The sequence below is a fragment of the Pecten maximus genome, chromosome 10 (genome assembly GCF_902652985.1).
Source record: "Pecten maximus chromosome 10, xPecMax1.1, whole genome shotgun sequence".
NCBI classification, from domain to species: domain Eukaryota; kingdom Metazoa; phylum Mollusca; class Bivalvia; order Pectinida; family Pectinidae; genus Pecten; species Pecten maximus.
The window spans coordinates 34,742,258-34,764,336 of NC_047024.1; the positions used below are offsets into that span (position 1 = coordinate 34,742,258).

General features: G+C 35.1%; 1 protein-coding gene across 1 annotated transcript; it reads right to left on the bottom strand.

Moving 5' to 3' along the window:
- Positions 1–382: 382 nt before the first annotated feature.
- LOC117336372 lies at positions 383–5,480 on the bottom strand. The gene is made up of 3 exons (XM_033896878.1): positions 5,179–5,480; positions 3,124–3,216; positions 383–2,016 (listed from the first exon to the last, which is right to left on the bottom strand). Exons 2-3 carry the CDS (start codon positions 3,200–3,202, stop codon positions 665–667), a joined length of 1,431 nt encoding a protein of 476 aa, XP_033752769.1. The 5' UTR covers positions 3,203–3,216; positions 5,179–5,480; the 3' UTR covers positions 383–664.
- Positions 5,481–22,079: the final 16,599 nt, after the last annotated feature.

Genomic DNA, 22,079 nt, shown 5'->3' on the forward strand with positions numbered 1-22,079 from the left:
TCACACACAAATAAATGATAACAAATAACAAAAAAGTCGCTCCAGGATTTTCTTACCATCGAATTCTGCCTCTATTCATCGTTATAACACATTAGAGTTATGTACAGCTCACTAAAAAATGTCATCTTCGTTTACCTCTGATCTTAGTAATCAACATGATACCGCGGTGTTTTATTCCAAGAAAGACAACTCTTCCAATTTACTGAAATATTATTTATATTCAGATGTATTATGAATTCACTATGAATTCATTATGTTTTATAGTACTTTAGGTATGGTATTGGCGTAGGTTACCAGGAATTAGATGTTACCAGTAGTTGTGTGGAATGCGTTTTACACAAACGCCCCTTCCCGACGTATCTTTATACAACAAACAATTTGATAATCTTAATACAACAAAATTTATTTGAACATTGTGAAAATCATCATAAGACGAAACATCATTGAAACAGAGTGGTTCCAATGCCGTTACACAGGTGTTCTCCTATACTGTGATATTGACGAGCAATAGTCTTGGTTAATCAATAGAGATTTTATAGTCAATGTAAAGAGAACAGCTGTATATCGAAAAAGCGCAACCCTGGGATTTCAATGCGATACACAAAACAATATAAAATGTAAAATGACTAGAATAAAACGAGCACCGCCGACCTCTCCGACATCCTTATGTTTCCTCAGTCTTAACGATATCAGCCAACTTAATGTCGTCTTGTTCCTGCTGTTCCGTAAGGTCTATCAGACCACGGACATCTGCTATATTTATTGACGGCATGGAATGATCGTCTTTAACTTGCATCAGTAAAGGAGAACTTTTTAATACACGTCTTCCCGTTTCCTTATCGAGTAGATATTTCCGTCGATTCTGTAGAGCCTCTCGGAGACGATTCCACACGAGCTCGCTGTAGGATGCTAGTTGCGGAGCCGTGGAGATTACGTATTGCATGAAACCGTCGCGTTTCTCGTGAGAAATGTCTTTCCATAAAGGTGCCGAGTCCCATATCCGGACAGATTGGGCGGCGTTCCTAATCAACACTGTTCCTAGACGTTGGGCCTCAGTCGGACGCCCCCTTACAGGCTTCTTTCCTAAAAGTTCTTCACCTGAAAATCTGGAAATACTACTTGAGACCAAACTCAACATAAATGAACCCGACTCATCATATCGATGTGGGTTCGCCATCGCCGGACTGAGTGACTGTGACGTGTGGTCAAGTGGGGGGCGCTGCCCGTGATGTTTTTCTCCAGCCATCGTTATCATCTGTTGGTTGGTTTCCGGTTTGACTGTGGGAGAATGCTGAACCTGTGCCGATGAGGAACTAGGTATAACTTGTGTCAAACAGACCGGATAGGGGACTCCGGGGTTCTGTCTGTGAAGGGGGGATACGTTGTTTCTCTTTGCCCTCAGTTCCTCTTCAGTGCTGGAAACAGTGGCGTTCATTAGCTGTGGACTACCGTACGGAAATACAGAATTCTGTTCCTGTTTCTGCTCTGGTGCCTTTGGTCGTAGGTCTATGCATACTCCCGAAGAACTATCCATTCTGTTCTCAGGCGGCTCACGTTTAATATGATCTGTTGATAAGCGTCTCTTCACGCCCCCAATTCCATAACTGTCGTTTGACAATCTAGACGTCATATTTATAGACTGTTGTGAACCTCCGCCTCCAAAAGACGACCGTTGTGTATCCGTGGTAGGCATAAACAACTGTCTCTCACACGTCCCATGAGGAGATTTTATTGATGTATTTGACATATGACCAGAGAAAGGCCGATGTTGGTCTACATTGTTTTGGTATACTGTGCGTTGTTCTGATACTCTGGACGGCTGCTGCGTTGTACGCTGTAGGGAAGGCTGTGCCGCAGATTGTGGTGCGGAACTCGGTGTGGAGGGTTTGATCGGTTGTCCTAGTTTTAACTCTCGGATAACCTTCCGCACAGTAAACCGATCCTTAAACACGGTGAATGCGTCCCGGATGTCCTCCTCACAGAACTGCATGAACATATCGCCACTGATGCCATTTCCTGTATAATAAAACAGGCATTCATTAGGACTAAAACAATGTTTTGTGAAGTTTATCTAACACGTTTTTCCTTACCTCAATTATTTCATAAAATAAAGTCTCTAGTCAATTGGTAGACATAATTTTCGAACATGCCAATTAATAACAGCTTGATTACCACATATTTCTCGAGTAAATAGATATATAACGGGCTTAAAATTAGAAAATGGGGATGTTTTATGTGACGAGTGTCTGAAATGTTTACTTTTACTTTGTATTTTGATGTTCTCGGATAAACATGATATACCGATGGAAGTGATTGTATTAATGAAATCTGGGATTGTATTTGTGCGTGGCTGCAGTTCGGAAAGTGGTACAAGGGGTATAACTCCTATCCGTTAAGGTTTCTTTACGAATTAAAAACATTTAATTGACAGAAAATGGAACAAAGGAGAGAAAGAAAAAGTATTGATGGAAAATGTTGGGAGACGGAGACGAGTTTAAGGGAGAAATACACTGTTCATAATTTACGGAGCGGAAGACGGGTTGGATGGACAAATAGATTAGCGATTAGGTAAAAGACTGGTTGATTGAAGAAATAAATGAGCGACAAGGTGGGAGACGAGTTGATTGGAGAAATAGGTGAGCGACAGAGTGGGGGAGGAGTTGATTGAAAAATTAGATGAGTGGCAGAGAGGGAGACGAGTTGAAAGGAGAAATGGATGAGTGGTAGAGAGGGAGAGGAGTTGATTGGAGAAATATATGAGTGGCAGGGTAGGAGACGAGTTGAAAGGAGAAATAGATGAGTGGCAGAGAGGGAGAGGAGTTGATTGGAGAAATAGTTGAGTGGCAGAGAGGGAGACAAGTTGAAAGAAGAAATAGATGAGTGGCAGAGAGGGAGAGGAGTTGATTGGAGAAATAGATGAGTGGTAGAGAGGGAGACGAGTTGATAGGAGATTATTGGTATATGGGAAATCATCAATAAGGAAAGGAAGCAAGTTAACGAGAGAGATTACGGGAGTGCAATTGAGAAATGATAAAGTAGAGAGAGACGAGATAAAAGGAGAGAAGGATATGATAGCTTGGTGAGATGTTTATCCCTGTGATGATAACGCTAGTAGCTACCCACCTCGGACACTGTCTATACCCTCGGCCGACACGCCCTTGCTCTTCAGAAAACTCGCCAGCTGGTCACATCCAAAGTTCATCTTCTATATGAAGTCTACAACACACAGAGAACAATTTAGTGTGATATAACATGTATACACCTACTTTTACAAAGTACAGAGGCGTGAACACAGGCAACTTCACAGTTTCACTAGTTTCCGTCAAAGGCGGTTACGTTCACTATTCCCTCTATCGAGATTTATATATATATATATTGATTGTAGTACTACAAACTTCTAACATTAAAATTTAGTACATGTACAGCAAAAGACCAACAGTACTGAAAAATCGAGCTGTGTATTGTTTACAGAGCTTTCTGATTAGTCGCTTCATTTCAGTGCTTTGTGTTTTTAGCGATTCTGCGAAAGTGAAAGTGTTATTTTACTAGTTTACCATATATTTAAATATACCAAGGGTTTATTCACTGCTGTAAAAATAACAGTGTTCTCTAGTTGCCTCCGAAAAAAAATAGGCAATGATGAGCCAACTTGTGAGACTATCCGTATGACTCCATTTAGAATCTTGTGTTGAATATATAAATACTTTATGTATTTGTATAATTTAGTTATAGAATCTGAATTTTGTATACACATATTTCTCTAAATGGTTAAACACGGGGGTGTATGTGCAGAAGGAGAGGAAGAGGGAGCGGAGGGTTCAATGTCGGTTTTATTAATTCAATCAAATTGTAATATTTCATTATTTTGTTGATCCTGTTCCTTACTCCGTACCGTACTGTATTCCGTACCGTTCAATTTTCCGTTCCGTCTTCCGTTCCTCGTAATGATTTCAACAGGAATTACGGCATACAGAGACGTATTGAGAATTCGTATCGTTATAATATATCTAACATAACGTTAGTCATGGACATATATGCACTACCCTCCAAAAGTCCTGTTACAATTATTACGTACATTACAACGAAGTTAATCTCGAAGTCTTTATTACGATTTGTTAGAATCATAACTTCTTAGGATGTTTTGTTCGTGGTTTTAAATGTTCATGTTTATTTTTCAACAGTGCATGTTTTGTTACAATGAAAATCCTCAAAATGCAACATTCTGGAAATGTCCCTCTTTGTTTAATATAAATTTCAAAAATGCATTTCTAACATTTTTTTACTGTTAATAAGTTAACAATTACTTTTATTTGTGTCAGTAAAAAAAATAATTTCTGAACAGAATGGGAAATAGGACCCTCCATTCCCTCTTCCTGCAACTTCAAAGAAGTGAGATATTTTTCAAATAATTTGCAATCGTCACTTACAAATGGACTATCTTACGGATATCACAACACTTTTTCTCAAATTTTGTTAGCTAGCCAATAGCCATTCTTAAACGTTCCAAGCGTAACAGAACTTTTGGAGGGCAGTGTCCGTGATGTCACATATATACATGTACATTGTAATCGGATATGGGGGCCGCAATACAAATGGATTATGATACAGAAATTAATTAAATATTCTGGATTTTCTATTCTTAAGAAATAAGAGGAATCGAAACCTCAATACCATGACTATTTTCTGATTTACATTATTACTATGTAGGGGCGTCTACATGTATATTAACGACATGGATACACTCTCTTGTCCATAACACTCACTATCTGTTAAAGTGACGAGTATAACAATGGCGGCCAGCTGTACTATGGATATTATCCGGTCACATCCCCTCTATATATTACGGTTATAGTTAATAGCCATTACTGTATAATATCGTATTAAGTTCCTCTGTGTAATGCTACGTACGGCTGATCTAACGTTATACCAATCCAATTAAACAATGCAATTAAAACTCAAAACGGTTAAATGTATTGTTAATATATATATACACACATGATATAGCTTGCTAGCCTGCGTTTGCCCAGCCATTATCTCTGCCAACAACACCCACGGTCTAGTTTACAACATACACATAAGGCTCTAGGCCTAGTACACACACACGTCTCATATTACAATGTACACATTATATTATTTGTAATTCATACAAAAAGCATTCTGGTTCAGTCGATTCATTACCTGTGAAACAGAGGTTAAGTTTCCATTAAAATTCAACCCACTTAAACCACGGCTTCGACAACAATGGCGGAGGTTTCCTGTATTCGCTGTGGACACTAGTACTGGTCGGCTACACTGACACACAAGATGTCGGGGGTATTATGTAGGTCATCAGACGAGCCAGTCCACGGTCATTACAAGTATACTTCAGACTGCTTTAATGACAGACAAGGCCTCAAAATGTACAGGATGTAATAGCATTGGTAACTGCCAGCGAACAAGTGTACGAGACCAGCAAATGTATAGCAGACGACAGCAGAAATAATTGATAGCGCCCAGGCTATTTTTAGTTCTAGGTTACTTACTCATTAAATGCTGTTGTGTCGATCAATACGGTGTTCGCTGAAGCGTGGCAAATTTAATGGGCACTGAACGTTTAACTCACTATGTTATAGTCTGTTTCAAATATCTCACTGATGTAACGCGGAGACGTAAGGCTGTAGACACCTATCTGCGATACAAATCAACACAGCCATTGCAAATTGCAAAATAAAAGGGTATAGCATGTTATATGATACACAGTATTACACACATATTAAATAAAATGTCAGTATGCAGGTATTTTTTCTTTTATATTTTATTTTTATTTTTGGAGACATTTATATTCTATAAGAAACATAGACATATAAAACATAAACATCTAGCATATACACAAAAATAGTTTACCTGGAGTCCTATCAGGCTCCAATCCTACCTGGGTCTACATGTATCACATGTACCTGTAACCAAGTACATATATGCATAATGTTTACAGATAGATGTATACTCTTATACATTAAGACTCCTTAAACATGTAACAACAAGATATGTGTTACTGTTTCATCTTTGTATATATCATCTTATTATTTTGTTGGTTCATTTTAGTTGGTTAACTAACAGCATCTAATATAATTGATTTTTTTTATTAGTAAACCCTATATAACATCAGAGACCTATATACTAATATATAGGTCTCTGATAAAATGAATAGATCTAGCACTTCGCTGAAAAATGTATGATAGCATTCCTTTGATTTGAAAAGTTTTAACAAGCCACGTAAATTAATAGAAATTGGTAATAAACAAAAATGTATTTGGCAAGTTGTTTGTGGTCTCTCAAAATGTAGAGTTTGATTGTGCATGTACTGGAAATATCTTGTACTCGAAGTACTACTGTTTTTAATATTTCAAATACTTTTCTATCTTGTACTCGAAGAACTACTGTTTTTAATATTTCAAATACTTTTCTTCCAACAGTTTGTATTTATCTTAACATACAATACAAAAGAAAGTTGTTTTTTTATCACCTTGATCCGGATCCAATGTCTAATTTTGATTACAGTTTAACATCAGACTTACATTTCTATTTGGTAAACCAGCTTTTTTTTGTTTTTGTTTGTCACGATAAACTCTGGCTTAAATTGTGGAGAAGTGGAATTAGAGGTAGGTTGTTAAATGTAATTAAGTCAATTTATGATAATGTAAAATCCTGTACTAAATTAAGCGGGAAATTATCTGCTTTGTTCGACTTGCATGTCGGACTTTTACAAGGGGAATCTTTATCGCCAATACTATATTCGCTCTTCGTTAATGATATGGAAAGTGCACTAATTAACTCTAAGTGTCATAGCTACCAATTGCAACTTTTAAATTTATTTATTCTTATGTATGCTGATGATACAGTTTTATTCACTGAAGATGCTAATGATCTCCAAAATATGTTAGATTGTCTGCAAACCTATTCCGATAAATGGAATCTAACAGTTAACATAAATAAAACCAAAATTGTTGTTTTTAGAAAGAGCAAGCGTTTGACGCCTACCGAACATTGGACTTTTCAAGGGAAGGATATAGATGTAGTTGATACTTTTTGTTATTTGGGATTAGTTTTTAATCATAATGGAAGATTTACTGTGGCACACAATACATTAGCATCGCAGGGAAGGAAAGCTTATTATCTTCTCAAAAGTAGAATTAAAAATTATATGCTTAATGCCGAAACTAAATTATCACTATTCGATACATATGTGTCATGTATACTTAATTATTGTTGTGAAGTATGGGGACATCACCCAGCACCTAAGATTGAAGCTGTACATTTTTTATTCCTTAAAGGATTACTAAACGTGAAGAAAACAGTCAATAGCTCCATGGTGTATTTTGAGACTGGTAGATATAGTTTACATGTACAACGAAAAATAATGATCATGAAGTATTGGTTAAAGTTGTTAAAGACAAATAATTGTATATTGAAGTCATGCTATGTGGCACTGCTAGAGCTCAATATTAAAAAGCCTAATTGTAAATTAAACTGGGTCTATGAGATAAAAGATGATTTATGTAGACATGGCTTTAATTACGTTTGGATTGCTCAAAATGTTAACAATGAAAAACACTTTTTAGAATTGTATACGCAACGCTTGCATGACATATTTATACAAGATTTACATAGTTCCTTTAATAATTCTTCTAAGTGTCAAATTTATAAATATCTTGCGAATGACTTTGAACTTCAATATTACCTGACGAAATCTCTTAATTCTAAAACTAAACAGATTTTAAGTAAATATCGTATGCAGGCACACTCTCTTCATATTGAGTCCGGACGCTATAATGCAGTTCCGAGAGGTGAGCGAATTTGCACTGTGTGTAACAACAATGATATTGAAGACGAAATGCATTTTATTTTATTATGTCCTGCGTATGTAGAATTAAGAATTAAATTTTTAAAGAAGTACTATTACAAACATCCTAGTGTATTCAAGCTAATAGAATTATTTTCATATAAAAATTTTAAAACATTACGTAATTTGGGTAAATATTTGGTGCATGCAACAGATCAAAGAAACAATCTAATGAATTTATGAACCTATGCGGTATCGTCTATAGTGCTATATTGTACTTCATTATTTTAATGATATTAATGGTAATGAGTATTAATATTAATTTTGTACATGTATAAGGAATTATCCTCCGCCATCTTGGGACATTCTATTATTATGATTCTTGTATTATGTATTGATATATACCTATATGTTATATGACATTTGGTAAATAAAAAACTTGAAACTTGAAACTTGTTATACCTATATCTAGCTGCCTCATTAAATCATGGTCAGGCTGACCTATACCAAGGTCATATAGAATATAGGTACAGACTTGTGACGGTCGATATCTGACACTTTTGAAATGATATGATTGTCCATTCATATTACAGTATTATTACAACAGTTATAAGTCATTATTATCAAAAAATATTTGAAAAAAAAAAGATATTTTATTTCAAACTGGTACTATTACTATATGTCTTTGATATTATAAAGGAAGTATGTATAGAGTATTAGAAGTCAATATATAAATCACCATAGATTAATATAATTTTCATGTTTGAGTTAAGTAAATATTTATCAAACATTCCATACACCAACTGCAGCTGGCATTATGTCTTCTTTTTTTTAAAGTTTGAACATTTAACTTTATGATTTTATAATTGGCTTGAACAACCATTGTACATTCATGACCTGTATCTGTTACATAAAATGTATGAGTGACACATATTATGATAGATATTGACTGTATGGGAATCTTTCAACGACAGATGCTTTATTTACATTACAGGCGTTGATTAATCGTACTCTTAAAAGTAAAAAACGTCTATACTGCTGTTTCATCGACTATACCAAAGCTTTTGACATGATAAATAGACAGAATTTATGGTACAAGTTAATAAAGGAAGGTATCGAAGGTAAAATGTTAAATATTATCAGATCACTTTACAAAGATGTGAGATGTTGTGTAAAAAACAATGGCGTTTGCTCAGATTTTTTTGACTGTAATATCGGTCTTTTTCAAGGAGAAATTTTGTCTCCGCTGTTATTTTCATTATATGTGAACGATTTTGAAATGCAATTTATAGAAGACAACTGTCCTTCAATTGACTTACAACTAATTAACATATTCTTAATTATGTATGCTGATGATACTGTTATCTTTGCCGAAACACACCATGGCTTGCAAAAAATGCTAGACTCCCTGCTTAATTACACTACCAAGTGGGGCCTAACTGTTAACACTTCCAAGACAAAGATTGTTGTTTTTAGAAATGGGGAAAATTGAAAGATAATGAAAATTGGAAATATGACGGGTGTGTTTTAGAGAAAGTGAATGAATTCAACTATCTAGGAGTTTTATTGAATTATAATGGAAAATTTAAACAAACACAGAAAAAAATATCTGAACAAGGTCGAAAAGCATTATTTGCATTAATGAGGGTATGTAAGAAACAGTATTTTAATATTGAGACTCAATTAGCAGTGTTTGATACATATGTCAGTAGCATAGTCAATTATGGTTCAGAAATATGGGGATTCCATAAAGGCCCTGATATCGAAAAACTTCATGTCAATTTTTGTAAAAGGTTGTTAGGTGTGCGCAAATCTACTCCAAATATGATGGTATATTTCGAATTAGGCCGTTATCCATTGTACATAACAAGGAAACTTAGAATTTTTAAATATTGGTTTAAATTGCTCAATACTGAAAATTGTATATTGAAATCGTGTTATGAAAATATGCTCCTATTTAATGACCACTGGGTCTGTGAAATCAAAGATGATTTGAATTGCTTAGGCTTAGGTTATATTTGGGACGCCCAGAATGGAAACGATTTTACTTTTGCAATAATTAAGGAAAGATTATTAGACATTTTTAATCAAAATGGATATAGCGCTATTATAGATATGTCGAAAGGTTTGCTATACAGGGAATTAAATGATAAAATTATATTACAATCGTATCTAACAAAATCAGTTAATATCAGCTATACGAAAGAAATTGCTCGGCTCAGACTGTCAGCTCACAAGTTGAATATTGAATCTGGGCGATATGTTGGCATTGATAGAAGTAACAGAGTTTGTACGCTATGTAATCTTAATGATATAGAAGACGAATTTCATTTTGTTTTAGTTTGTACTAGGTATTCTGATTTAAGACAGAAGTATTTAAAATATTATTATAGAAATAATCCAAGTGTATATAAGCTTACTCAATTACTTAATACAAATAATGTTAAAGACTTGTGTAATCTTGGGAAATATCTGTTAGCGGCAAATAAGTGCCGATCACAAGCATGAGATATATATATATATATATTGTAATAATAGTATTGATTGATGTTACTATTATATTATATTATTGCTTTGTTCATTCTCCTGTGGCCAATTTAACATTTTGTATATATGTAAATATCCTGTATATCATATGTTTACACTGATGAGTCGTAAGACTTAAAGTAATAAATGAACTTGAACTTGAACTTGAATAGAAAACGATGTAGTTCCAACAGGTCAGTTTTACAGGTAAATGGTACAAAGGCTGCCGTGTCCAACTGCCCAGAGGCAAATTGTACCTCAGGCTCTATAATCTTATTACCTGGACGAGAACAATGTGTACTAATTACGGGTATAAGGCTATAGGTTGGTTTTGGGAAATGTTGAATTTACACTGATTTTTTTTTTTTTTTTTTACTTTAATCTCTTTCTTTACAATTATTTTTTTAAAGCAATGTCTTTATTTTTTTTAATATAACAAGATAAGAGCTGCATTTCTAAATTTGATTTGCATTATTTTTTTTCTGAACTTATATCATTCAACATCGTACCTCTACATACCGGACACCTGCATAAACTGGCCAATACGTTTGGTCTCAATGACTTACGGTTTAGACAGGTTACAATGTAATAAAAAACAGCTTATTTTTACTTTCTAATTTCAGTATAGAATGACTTTATTTCAACAGAGTTGGTCATCTTAAACCTGTTAACCAATTTGTTTCCACCTTAATTTCATCGGTATTTCGTTTATACATGTAATTTTGGTCTGATTAAGGCCTCTCAGATGGAGAGCTACACCCCTTTCCTTCAAGACGGGAGATAACCTTACTGTTCTGTTAATTGGCCTGAGGTTATAACACACCCTGCTTTGCACAGCTTCATCATTTGAAGCCATACAGTGACCAAAATTGACATAGGTATTTCTGTGAACCCAGGACAGTACCTGTAGCAGGGGTGTCTTCCCACTCAGCCAACATATCCTATTTTAACATTGGGGGTAGGAACAATAGAGAACAATAGGCACTAATTACAGGTAAGTTATAGCCTGTTTTGGAGAAGTACTTGATTCTCAGGTTACCTGTGTTACCGGTATTACCTGTGCTACATGCTGTTATCAGTTTGTAGATAATGTATACGAAATGTATATGTATCACAAATACTTTTATTATATTAAAAAATTAAAATAAAATAACTCAAATTTTCATAAATTACTGAAAATAATTCATTTTTCTATATCTTTCATTGTTAAAAATTTCACACTTTATCATAATTATTATGTTTTATAAATAAAACAGAAAATACGTTTGTTCAATTTTAACCTTTACATTGAAAGGTCACATTATCAATACGTTTAAGTCAACGTTACCTGTTTCATTGTAATATATAACAGGTATATATAATGTACTTAAGAGAAAACGATTAAAAACAAAACACTTTAAATCACATTTTAATAGTTCAAGTAAAACAAATCATGTATAATAGTGAAACTGATTGAATAATAAAGCACAAATCAGTATAATCCTAGAAAGCACGGATAAAGTTCACAATATCACCAAAGTCAATTAATCATATCGGCGGTTCTCATATATGCAGTCTTCACATACGAAATTATTCACGTAATAAATAGTTCAATCTTATTATTACAAAGAAATACTAGTCTATATAATTGTCACTTCCTTTAACACGAGTATATGGTAATCATAACCCTTGCAAGTTCAAGTTGCTTTATGAAATTGAATGTTAAATTACGCTTGTATATAATGTTTAGAATACACAAGTTCCATTTCTCAAAGTATATCATAAACACTTAGGTCCCTTTATGAAATTGAATGTTAATGTTCAGGAAACAGTAAGTGTTCAGAGAAAAATAACTAATGGATCTGGTAAAATGATTGGACCAAGGTGTATACTGTTTATTGTAATTTTGAGGGAATAACAATTGGTTGTTTTTGTGTTGGTTACATACACATACTCTTGTAAACAGTTTTGACTACATATCATTAAGTTTATGCCGTTAACTCTTTATGTGATTTTAACAAAATGCACCTTTATTTTTGTTGAAACAATAATTCCATTTGTAAGAATTAGTTGCTTATTATAAGATAGTAATCATATCTAATTGAAAGGGGGAAAAGAACAAGGGAAAAAATGATTGAAAGTACACTGTATATCATTGTTACCTGTATATGGTGCATTTTTAATTATGAAAGATTTTTCCGTTATTTCATTTTTGAAGTGTTGTGTACTATCATTATTAATATAAGTAATAAATTATCAGTATATGTATTCTGTTATTAATACGTACACATGAATGTATATTTTTAAAGGTATTCTTAAACATTTTCATCACTTTTATTGTTAGTCACCTTTGAGTCCCATGTATACGTATACTGAAACAGACTATACCTACATTTTCCACAGGTAAACTCAGGTAATGTTTATATAGCAAAAACAACATGTTGGCTGAGTGGGAATGAACCGTAGCAGGCTCCTAAAACTCACCTGGCAGTTCTCAGGTGTGTCAGGCCAGAGTCAGTCATGCATGACCAATAATAATAGCAATTAAACAGATACTGTCATCCATTATGGGTAGTACCGAATTACATACTTGTGTGAACATTATGTCAGAACATTAATTTAACCAGGTAATGCTCGTAAATATGTACAGTAGTTTATGTATATTTTTTCTAATGATACATTTAAATATATCACCTATATAAACTAAAATGATTATGTTTATTTTATAATTACTTGCCTGAACTGAGTACATATATGTAGTTATATTTTCCTTTCATGTAGAGAATGTCTTATTAAAAAAAACACATAATTCATTAAATACTGTAAACTTTCAATATTTTGAATAATCAATAACATAATATAGATACATTATCTAAACTTCCTTTACAGTCAAGATCAATGTACAGTAATAAATATTCTAATTGAAATAATTTTGAATTCCTTAATAAAATGAAATACAATTTACTTGCATTTTAATAAAATATGAAATAATAAGCATAATAAATCATAGAAACCTGATTATAGCATAAATTGTATAACTGTCTTTTATGGATCTTAATAAATATAAATTTAACATGTAGGCATTATTACCATGTATTAACAATAAAATAGATATTCCTAGAAGACTAAACAAATGTTAATAGTAATATTAACAGAACAAAAGTAATTTGTAAAAATCTATGTATTTATATATAAATTATATTAAAAGCATCAAGGTATTAATATATATATGATATAGTCTGATTATAGACCTGGGGTAGACATGGTGTCTTATAGGACTCCAGGTAGACTCGGAGTCCACTTGGAGTGCACTCCAAGTTTACCTGGAGTCCAAACGGAGTGCACTTGGGTGTAACCTTTAGTCTACACTCAACTGTAGTTCCACTCTTGTTCTTCAGACACATCATCATCAACATAACATATTACACATGTACATCAATAAGTATGTGTATATTTCTGATAACACATTTATCTTCACACACACACACAAACACACACACCCTTTACCGTTTCATAAAAAATCAAATAATATTGTATTCAAAAGAGTAATATATTTTTTCTGATGGACTTGGTAAAGTAATAAACAAGTTATATGGTGAGGTGTAGTTTTTTTGTTTTTTTTTCCTAAAGCATACATATGAAATTTTTAATTAAGCAAAAAAAAAAGGGGGGGGGGGGGGCCATTTTTCTGTTCATTTTTTCAGGAAAAAATATATACGTGTATGTTTTTAGACATTTTTTCACTAAAAATAACAGGTTTTTCGTATAAAAATAGCAATATTTTAACCACCCAAAGAATCTTCTCTTTTTTGATAATTATGAATGATATTGCTCATACTGATGATATAAATAGGATATAAACTTCTTTTATGCTTAAGGTTAAAATATCGGGGAAAGATAAAATCTACCAAAATCCTTAAAAAATATGGTTCAGCTATTAATTAATACGTATCTTTATGTGGCCCTGGTAGTAAAACGAACGTGGTGACATATGTTTTTTATGTGCTTTTTATGAAAAGAGCATACTTAACATTGAAATAAAAATAAAATTAAGGAGATCTATCAGAGGAAACCCGAAGGGTCGATCTACCTTAGTAGAGCTTTAAGTTTTATCAAAGTTCATTTTTGGGATTTCACTTAAATCTACACTGAAATCAACCCCCAAGAAAGTGAATGTTTCTTTTCCCAACTGTAAATTCAACTCTGGCAGATAAGTCTGATCACTATAATTTCTAATTCCTATCCAAATGACTTGTGTTTTGCTGGTGTTGATGTTTAAACCGGAGATGTTTGCGTAATTATTTAGCTCTACAATATATTCCCTTAGCGATCTCTCGGACCCATCCAGAATCAGACCTGTGTCATCAGCAAACTGAACATTTAATATTGGTGTATTTTCAACCTTAATACCCTTAATATGTCTATTACTTTTAATTTTTAGAGCTAAAACTTCAGCACAGAGAATGAAAATATATGGCGAGATAGGGTCGCCTTGTCGGCAACCGCGTTGAATTTTGATAGATATGAAAATATTGCCACCTTGATTGATTGATGCATTTACATTATTATGAAAAGTTTTGACCCATTTTCTTATATCTTCGCCAAAGTTAAAACAAGTCAATACTTTGTCAATAAAAGTCCAGGATACTGAATCAAAAGCTTTTTCGAAGTCAATTAGCATTAACATACCAGGGATATTTTCCTCCTCTGCAAACTGCATTATATCAACACTGTGCGCATATTTTCTCCTATGTACCTACCTGGTACAAAAACCTGTCTGATCTTCATTGATGACATTTCCCAATACTGTTTTAATCCGATTTGGGATTGCCCCAGAAGCTATTTTATAAGTAATTAAATAAGTATGCAGGTATTTTTGATTTTCGATATCGCCCAGGCTAGGATGTATAGTGATACTATAATTCCTGACCATGAAGGGAGGGATGTATAGTGATATTATAATTCATGACCGTGAAGGGAGGGGTGTACAGTAATATTATAATTCCTGACCATGAAGGGAGGGATGTACAGTAATATTATAATTCCTGACCATGAAGGGAGGGGTGTACAGTAATATTATATTTTTTGACCATAAAGGGAGGGGTGTACAGTAATATTATAATTCCTAACCATGAAGGGAGGTATGAACAGTGATATTATAATTCCTGGACATTAAGGGAGGGATGTACAGTAATATTATAATTCCTGACCGTGAAGGGAGGGGTGTACAGTAATATTATAATTCCTGACCATGAAGGGAGGGGTGTACAGTAATATTATAATTCCTGGCCATGAAGTGAGGGGTGTACAGTAATATTATAATTCCTGGACATTAAGGGAGGGATGTACAGTAATATTATAATTACTGACCTTGAAGGGAGGGATATACCGTAATATTATAATTCCTGACCGTAAAGGGAGGGGTGTACAGTAATATTATAATTCCTGGACATTAAGGGAGGGATGTACAGTAATATTATAATTCCTGACCTTGAAGGGAGGGATATACCGTAATATTATAATTCCTGACCGTGAAGGGAGGGGTGTACAGTAATATTATAATTCCTGGACATGAACGGAGGGATGTAAAGTAATATTATAATTCCTGGCCATGAAGGGAGGGGTGTACAGTAATATTATAATTCCTGACCATGAAGGGAGGGATGTACAGTAATATTATAATTCCTGACCATGAAGGGAGGCATGTACAGTAATATTATAATTCCTTACCATGAAGGGAGGCATGTACAGTAATATTATATTTCCTGACTTCGAAGCCACTAAACTTGGATGACGTGGCGAACATTTTAAATTGGTTGGTTGAAGTCTTTATTCCTTTGTTCGTTAATATCTGTGTTGGTTCCGTTTCTGTGTGTCCATCTACGTACGTCAGGGTCTCAATCTAAAGTCTCCGTATACAGTAGGTTACCATGCTTATATATCTATTTGCAAACCCAAACTCGTGACATATACTCAGTATAACATTTCGGTTCCTATGGTTATACATATCTTAATGTATTACTCTGTCATCAAGTTGTCACCAGTAATTTCTGGGCACGGATATAGCCATTAATTGGATATATATATTGGATATATATGTTTTCATAAGTCAGATTTACATCAAGTAAATTCCTGAACACTTATTTAAATTTCCTGAACTGATTTAATTTCACTTTGTCACACAGTGTACCATCCCTAGCTTCATAAGTATTTGTATAACCCGATTTTTTTTTCAAATTTTGGACCGAGATCCCATCTTAATGTGTAACGAAATTGTTGAGATCACATGTCCCTGGGATTTTGTTACAGTTTACGTGTAATTGGACCTTCCCGAGTGTGTATACACCTTCTACCGAATTTTGATACAGATCTCAAAATGTCCGAAAATGTGTTACGGTCCAAATACGCATAAGTTATACGAGTTACTTCCCCTGTACCAAGGAAAACGTACATGTACAAGACGGAAACGACATTCTGATCCCGAAAGATGTTACAGTCTTCTGTTTCATGTATGCGTTTTGAAGAATGAAGAGGAGGGAAATTGAGATTTTTTAAAAACGAAATAAAGTTGCTTTTGATAACATTCTCGCTCACATGAAAGAAAAAAATAAGCGTATTCATAATTTCAGACAGAACGACGTTCTGTACACTGAGTCATCCCATGCAGATGCGAGAATAAGTAAAAAAGAACATTTTCAAAATCAAACATATTGGAACCGGAAGTCCATACCATTGTAAACAGTAGACACGTCAGTAGTAGTCTTAGACTAGATATGGCGTAAACAACGGTGAGTTAATGGTGAGTTAATGATGAGTCAATGGTGAGTTAACGGTGAGTTAATGGTGAGTTCATTGTGAGTTTACAGTGAGTCAACGGCGAGAATATTGCTGTGATGAAAGGCCTACAATATAAGCTGAACATGCGAAGAGGACACCGCGTCATCTCTGGCAAAGGAATTGAAATGTTAAAGGAATTAGTTAAGTTGAAGCGTATCAAGGATGTATGTTAATTGTGTCCAATGGTGAAACGGTGATATAATAGAAATTGTTGTGGCAAATATCTTTAATGACCAAGCGTGAGTATAGGGTTAAATTAAAGCCGACTTAATCTGGTGAGTATAGGAATTTACAAATGTCGGACTAAGTCTGGTGAGTATAGAGTTTACGTAAGTCCGGCTCAATCTGGTGGGTATAGGGATTTACTAATGTCTGACTCAGTCTAGTGGGTAACGAGTTTACTAATGTCTGACTCAATCTGGTGGGTATAGAGTTTACTAATGTCTGACTCAATCTGGTGAGTATAGTGTTTACGTAAGTCCGGCTCAATCTGGTGGGTATAGGGATTTACTAACGTCTGACTCAATCTGGTGGGTATAGGGATTTACTAATGTCTGACTCAGTCTGGTGAGTATAGGGATTTACTAATGTCTGACTCAATCTGGTGAGTATAGGGATTTACTAATGTCTGACTCAGTCTGGTGGGTATAGGGATTTACTGATGTCTGACAGTCTGGTGGGTATAGGGATTTACTAATGTCTGACAGTCTGGTGGGTATTGGGATTTACTAATGTCCGACTCAATCTGGTGAGTATAGGGATTTACTAATGTCTGACTCAATCTGGTGGGTATAGGGATTTACTAATGTCTGACAGTCTGGTGGGTATAGGGATTTACTGATGTATGACTCAGTCTGGTGAGTATAGGGATTTACTAATGTCTGACAGTCTGGTGGGTATAGGGATTTACTAATATCCGACTCAATCTGGTGAGTATAGGAATTTACAAATGTCTGACTCAATCTGGTGAGTATAGGAATTTACAAATGTCTGACTCAATCTGGTGAGTATAGAGTTTACGTAAGTCCGGCTCAATCTGGTGGGTATAGGGATTTACTAATGTCTGACTCAGTCTAGTGGGTAACGAGTTTACTAATGTCTGACTCAATCTGGTGGGTATAGGGATTTACTAATGTCTGACTCAGTCTGGTGGGTAACGAGTTTACTAATGTCTGACTCAATCTGGTGGGTATAGACTTTACTAATGTCTGACTCAATCTTTTGAGTATAGGGATTTACTAATATCCGACTCAATCTGGTGGGTATAGGGATTTACTGATGTCTGACTCAGCCTGGTGAGTATAGAGATTTACTAATGTCTGACTCAGTCTAGTGGGTAACGAGTTTACTAATGTCTGACTCAATCTGGTGGGTATAGGGATTTACTAATGTCTGACTCAATCTTTTGAGTATAGGGATTTACTAATATCCGACTCAATCTGGTGGGTATAGGGATTTACTAATGACTGACTCAGTCTAAAGGGTAACGAGTTTACTAATGTCTGACAGTCTGGTGGGTATAGGGATTTACTAATGTCTGACTCAATCTGGTGAGTATAGGGATTTACTGATGTCTGACTCAATCTGGTGAGTATAGTGTTTACGTAAGTCCGGCTCAATCTGGTGGGTATAGGGATTTACTAATGTCTGACGCAGTCTAGTGGGTAACGAGTTTACTAATGTCTGACTCAATCTGGTGGGTATAGAGTTTACTAATGTCTGACTCAATCTTTTGAGTATAGGGATTTACTAATATCCGACTCAATCTGGTGGGTATAGGGATTTACTAATGTCTGACTCAGTCTAGTGGGTAACGAGTTTACTAATGTCTGACACAGCCTGGTGAGTATAGAGTTTTACTGATGTCTGACTCAATGTGGTGAGTATAGAGATTTACTAATGTCTGACAGTCTGGTGGGTATAGGGATTTACTAATGTCTGACTCAGTCTGGTGAGTATAGAGATTTACTGATGTCTGACTCAGTCTGGTGGGTATAAATATTTACTAATGTCTGACAGTCTGGTGGGTATAGGGATTTACTAATGTCTGACTCAGCCTGGTGGGTATAGAGATTTACTGATGTCTGACTCAGTCTGGTGGGTATAGGGATTTACTAATGTCTGACTCAATGTGGTGAGTATAGAGATTTACTGATGTCTGACTCAGTCTGGTGAGTTAGGGATTTACTAATGTCTGACAGTCTGGTGGGTATAGAGATTTACTAATGTCTGACAGTCTGGTGGGTATAGGGATTTACTAATGTCTGACTCAATCTGGTGGGTATAGGGATTTACTAATGTCCCACTCTGTCTGGTGAGTATAGGGATTTACTAATGTCTGACTCTGTCTGGTGGGTATAGGGAATTACTAATGTCTGACTCAATCTGGTGGGTATAGAGATTTACTAATGTCTGACTCAGTCTGGTGGGTATAGGGATTTACTGATGTCTGACTCAATATGGTGAGTATAGGGATTTACTAATGTCTTACTCAATCTGGTGAGTATAGAGATTTACTGATGTCTGACTCAGTCTGGTGGGTATAGAGTTTAATTAAGTCTGACTCAATCTGGTGGGTATAGGGATTGACTTCTGTCTGACTCAGTCTGGTGGGTATAGGGATTTACTAATGTCTGACTCAATGTGGTGAGTATAGAGTTTTTCTAATGTCTGACTCAATCTGGTGAGTATAGAGATTTACTGATGTCTGACTCAATCTGGTGAGTATAGGGATTTACTAATATCTGACTCAATCTGGTGGGTATAGGGATTTACTAATGTCTGACTCAATCTGGTGGGTATAGGGATTTACTAATGTCTGACTCAATCTGGTGAGTATAGGGATTTACTAATGTCTGACTCAATCTGGTGGGTATAGGGATTTACTAATGTCTGACTCAATCTGGTGGGTATAGGGATTAACTAATGTCTGACTCAATGTGGTGAGTATAGGAATTTACTAATGTCTGACAGTCTGGTGAGTATAGGGATTTACTAATGTCCCACTCAGTCTGGTGGGTATAGGGATTTACTGATGTATGACTCAATCTGGTGGGTATAGGGATTTACTAATGTCCCACTCAATCTGGTGAGTATAGGGATTTACTAATGTCTGACTCAATCTGGTGAGTTAGGGATTTACTAATGTCTGACTCAATCTGGTGGGTATAGGAACTTACTAATGTCTGACAGTCTGGTGAGTATAGGGATTTACTAATGTCTGACTCAGTCTGGTGAGTTAGGGATTTACTAATGTCTGACTCAATCTGGTGAGTATAGGGATTTACTAATGTCTAACTCAATCTGGTGGGTATAGGGATTTACTAATGTCTGACAGTCTGGTGGGTATAGAGATTTACTAATGTCTGACTCAGTCTGGTGAGTATAGGGATTTACTGATGTCTGACTCAATCTGGTGGGTATAGGGATTTACTAATGTCTGACTCAATCTGGTGGGTATAGGGATTTACTAATGTCTGACTCAATCTGGTGGGTATAGAGATTTACTAATGTCTGACAGTCTGGTGGGTATAGAGATTTACTAATGTCTGTCAGTCTGGTGAGTATAGGGATTTACTGATGTCTGACTCAATCTGGTGGGTATAGGGATTTACTAATGTCTGACTCAATCTGGTGGGTATAGGGATTTACTAATGTCTGACTCAATCTGGTGAGTATAGGGATTTACTGATGTCTGACTCAATCTGGTGGGTATAGGGATTTACTAAAGTTCGACTCAATCTGTTTCCGAGCTCCGCGTAGAGTAGAATTATATTGGGAACTTATCGTTCCGTGGATTTGAATGAAAGTAATGAAAAGTTACAAAGGAAGGATCAGGATCCCGGAGGGGGTGCTACAGCAAATGAAGTATGAACAAAATGAATAGAGGAAGACCAAGAGTCAGAACAAGAGCCAGAGATGGAATACATATATATATATTATGTTAACAGAGGTCACACAAATGGTAATTTGGAGTCGAGCTATACACTGTATATAAAAAACTTAAAGACAAAAAGAAAAAGGGAAAACAAAATTGTCGTATTTTGTTTCAAAGAAGCAATTATTCTTTAAAGTATAATGTAATATCTAGGAATGTGTAGCGAGCACTAGGAATATAATGTATATGTATTTGTGTTGGTAAAAAGGTATGTGTCATTATCAAGGACAGGCAAATCGTTTGGGAGAAATCTGAGTGAACTCATTATCTATTAAAATCTGTCTTTTAAATCGGGAAATGGAGCATAACTATTTTACTATATCTGAAAACTGTTCATGTTCTCCTCGCGTGACAAGTATTTGCTGCATGTGGTGAGCGGGGGGGGGGGGGGGGGGGGGGGGGGGAAGAGGGGATCATTGGTAAAGTGAAAGGTGGCTGAAATAAATGTTATATGTTACTCCAGTAAACCCATATTTAAATATATTCAGTCAAATCTGGATATCTGATTCGTTTGAATAGCATCACATACCGATGTATAACGGCAAGTATCGTGGACTAAAAGTCCATCAGCAATATACGACACACCACTATCTAAGGATCGCACAAAAACACACAAGATATTATCACCTTTCAAACCAAGAGTTACATACAGTAGAGCAAAATGAATTTAATATATTGCATCATACAGCTGTTTCGTCCTTCTAGGACTCGTCAGTGACGTTATATCATACAGCTGTTTAGTTGTTCTAGGACTCGTCAGTGATTGTAGGGGCCTAAAGTAATAATAGGAGGCGAATAAAAAACGAGAAATATAATTAAGTTAGTAATCAATACCGAATACCGAAAAAAAAATCCTACATTTTTGTAAAAATTAGATATTAGATTACTGACGTGGCATACAGGATGAAAGTCTCCACATAGTTCACCACCTGCATGTAACAATTTTAAAATGATCGACCAGATAACTGCGAGTTGGACCTT

What these genes read in the sequence shown, in the direction of transcription:
- LOC117336372 (XM_033896878.1), bottom strand. Translation starts at nt 3,202, where the DNA reads ATGAACTTTGGATGTGACCAGCTGGCGAGTTTTCTGAAGAGCAAGGGC. An exon ending in GGGTATAGACAGTGTCCGAG is followed by an intron (nt 2,017 to 3,123) that starts GTGGGTAGCTAC and finishes TTTATTATACAG; the next exon opens with GAAATGGCATCAGTGGCGAT.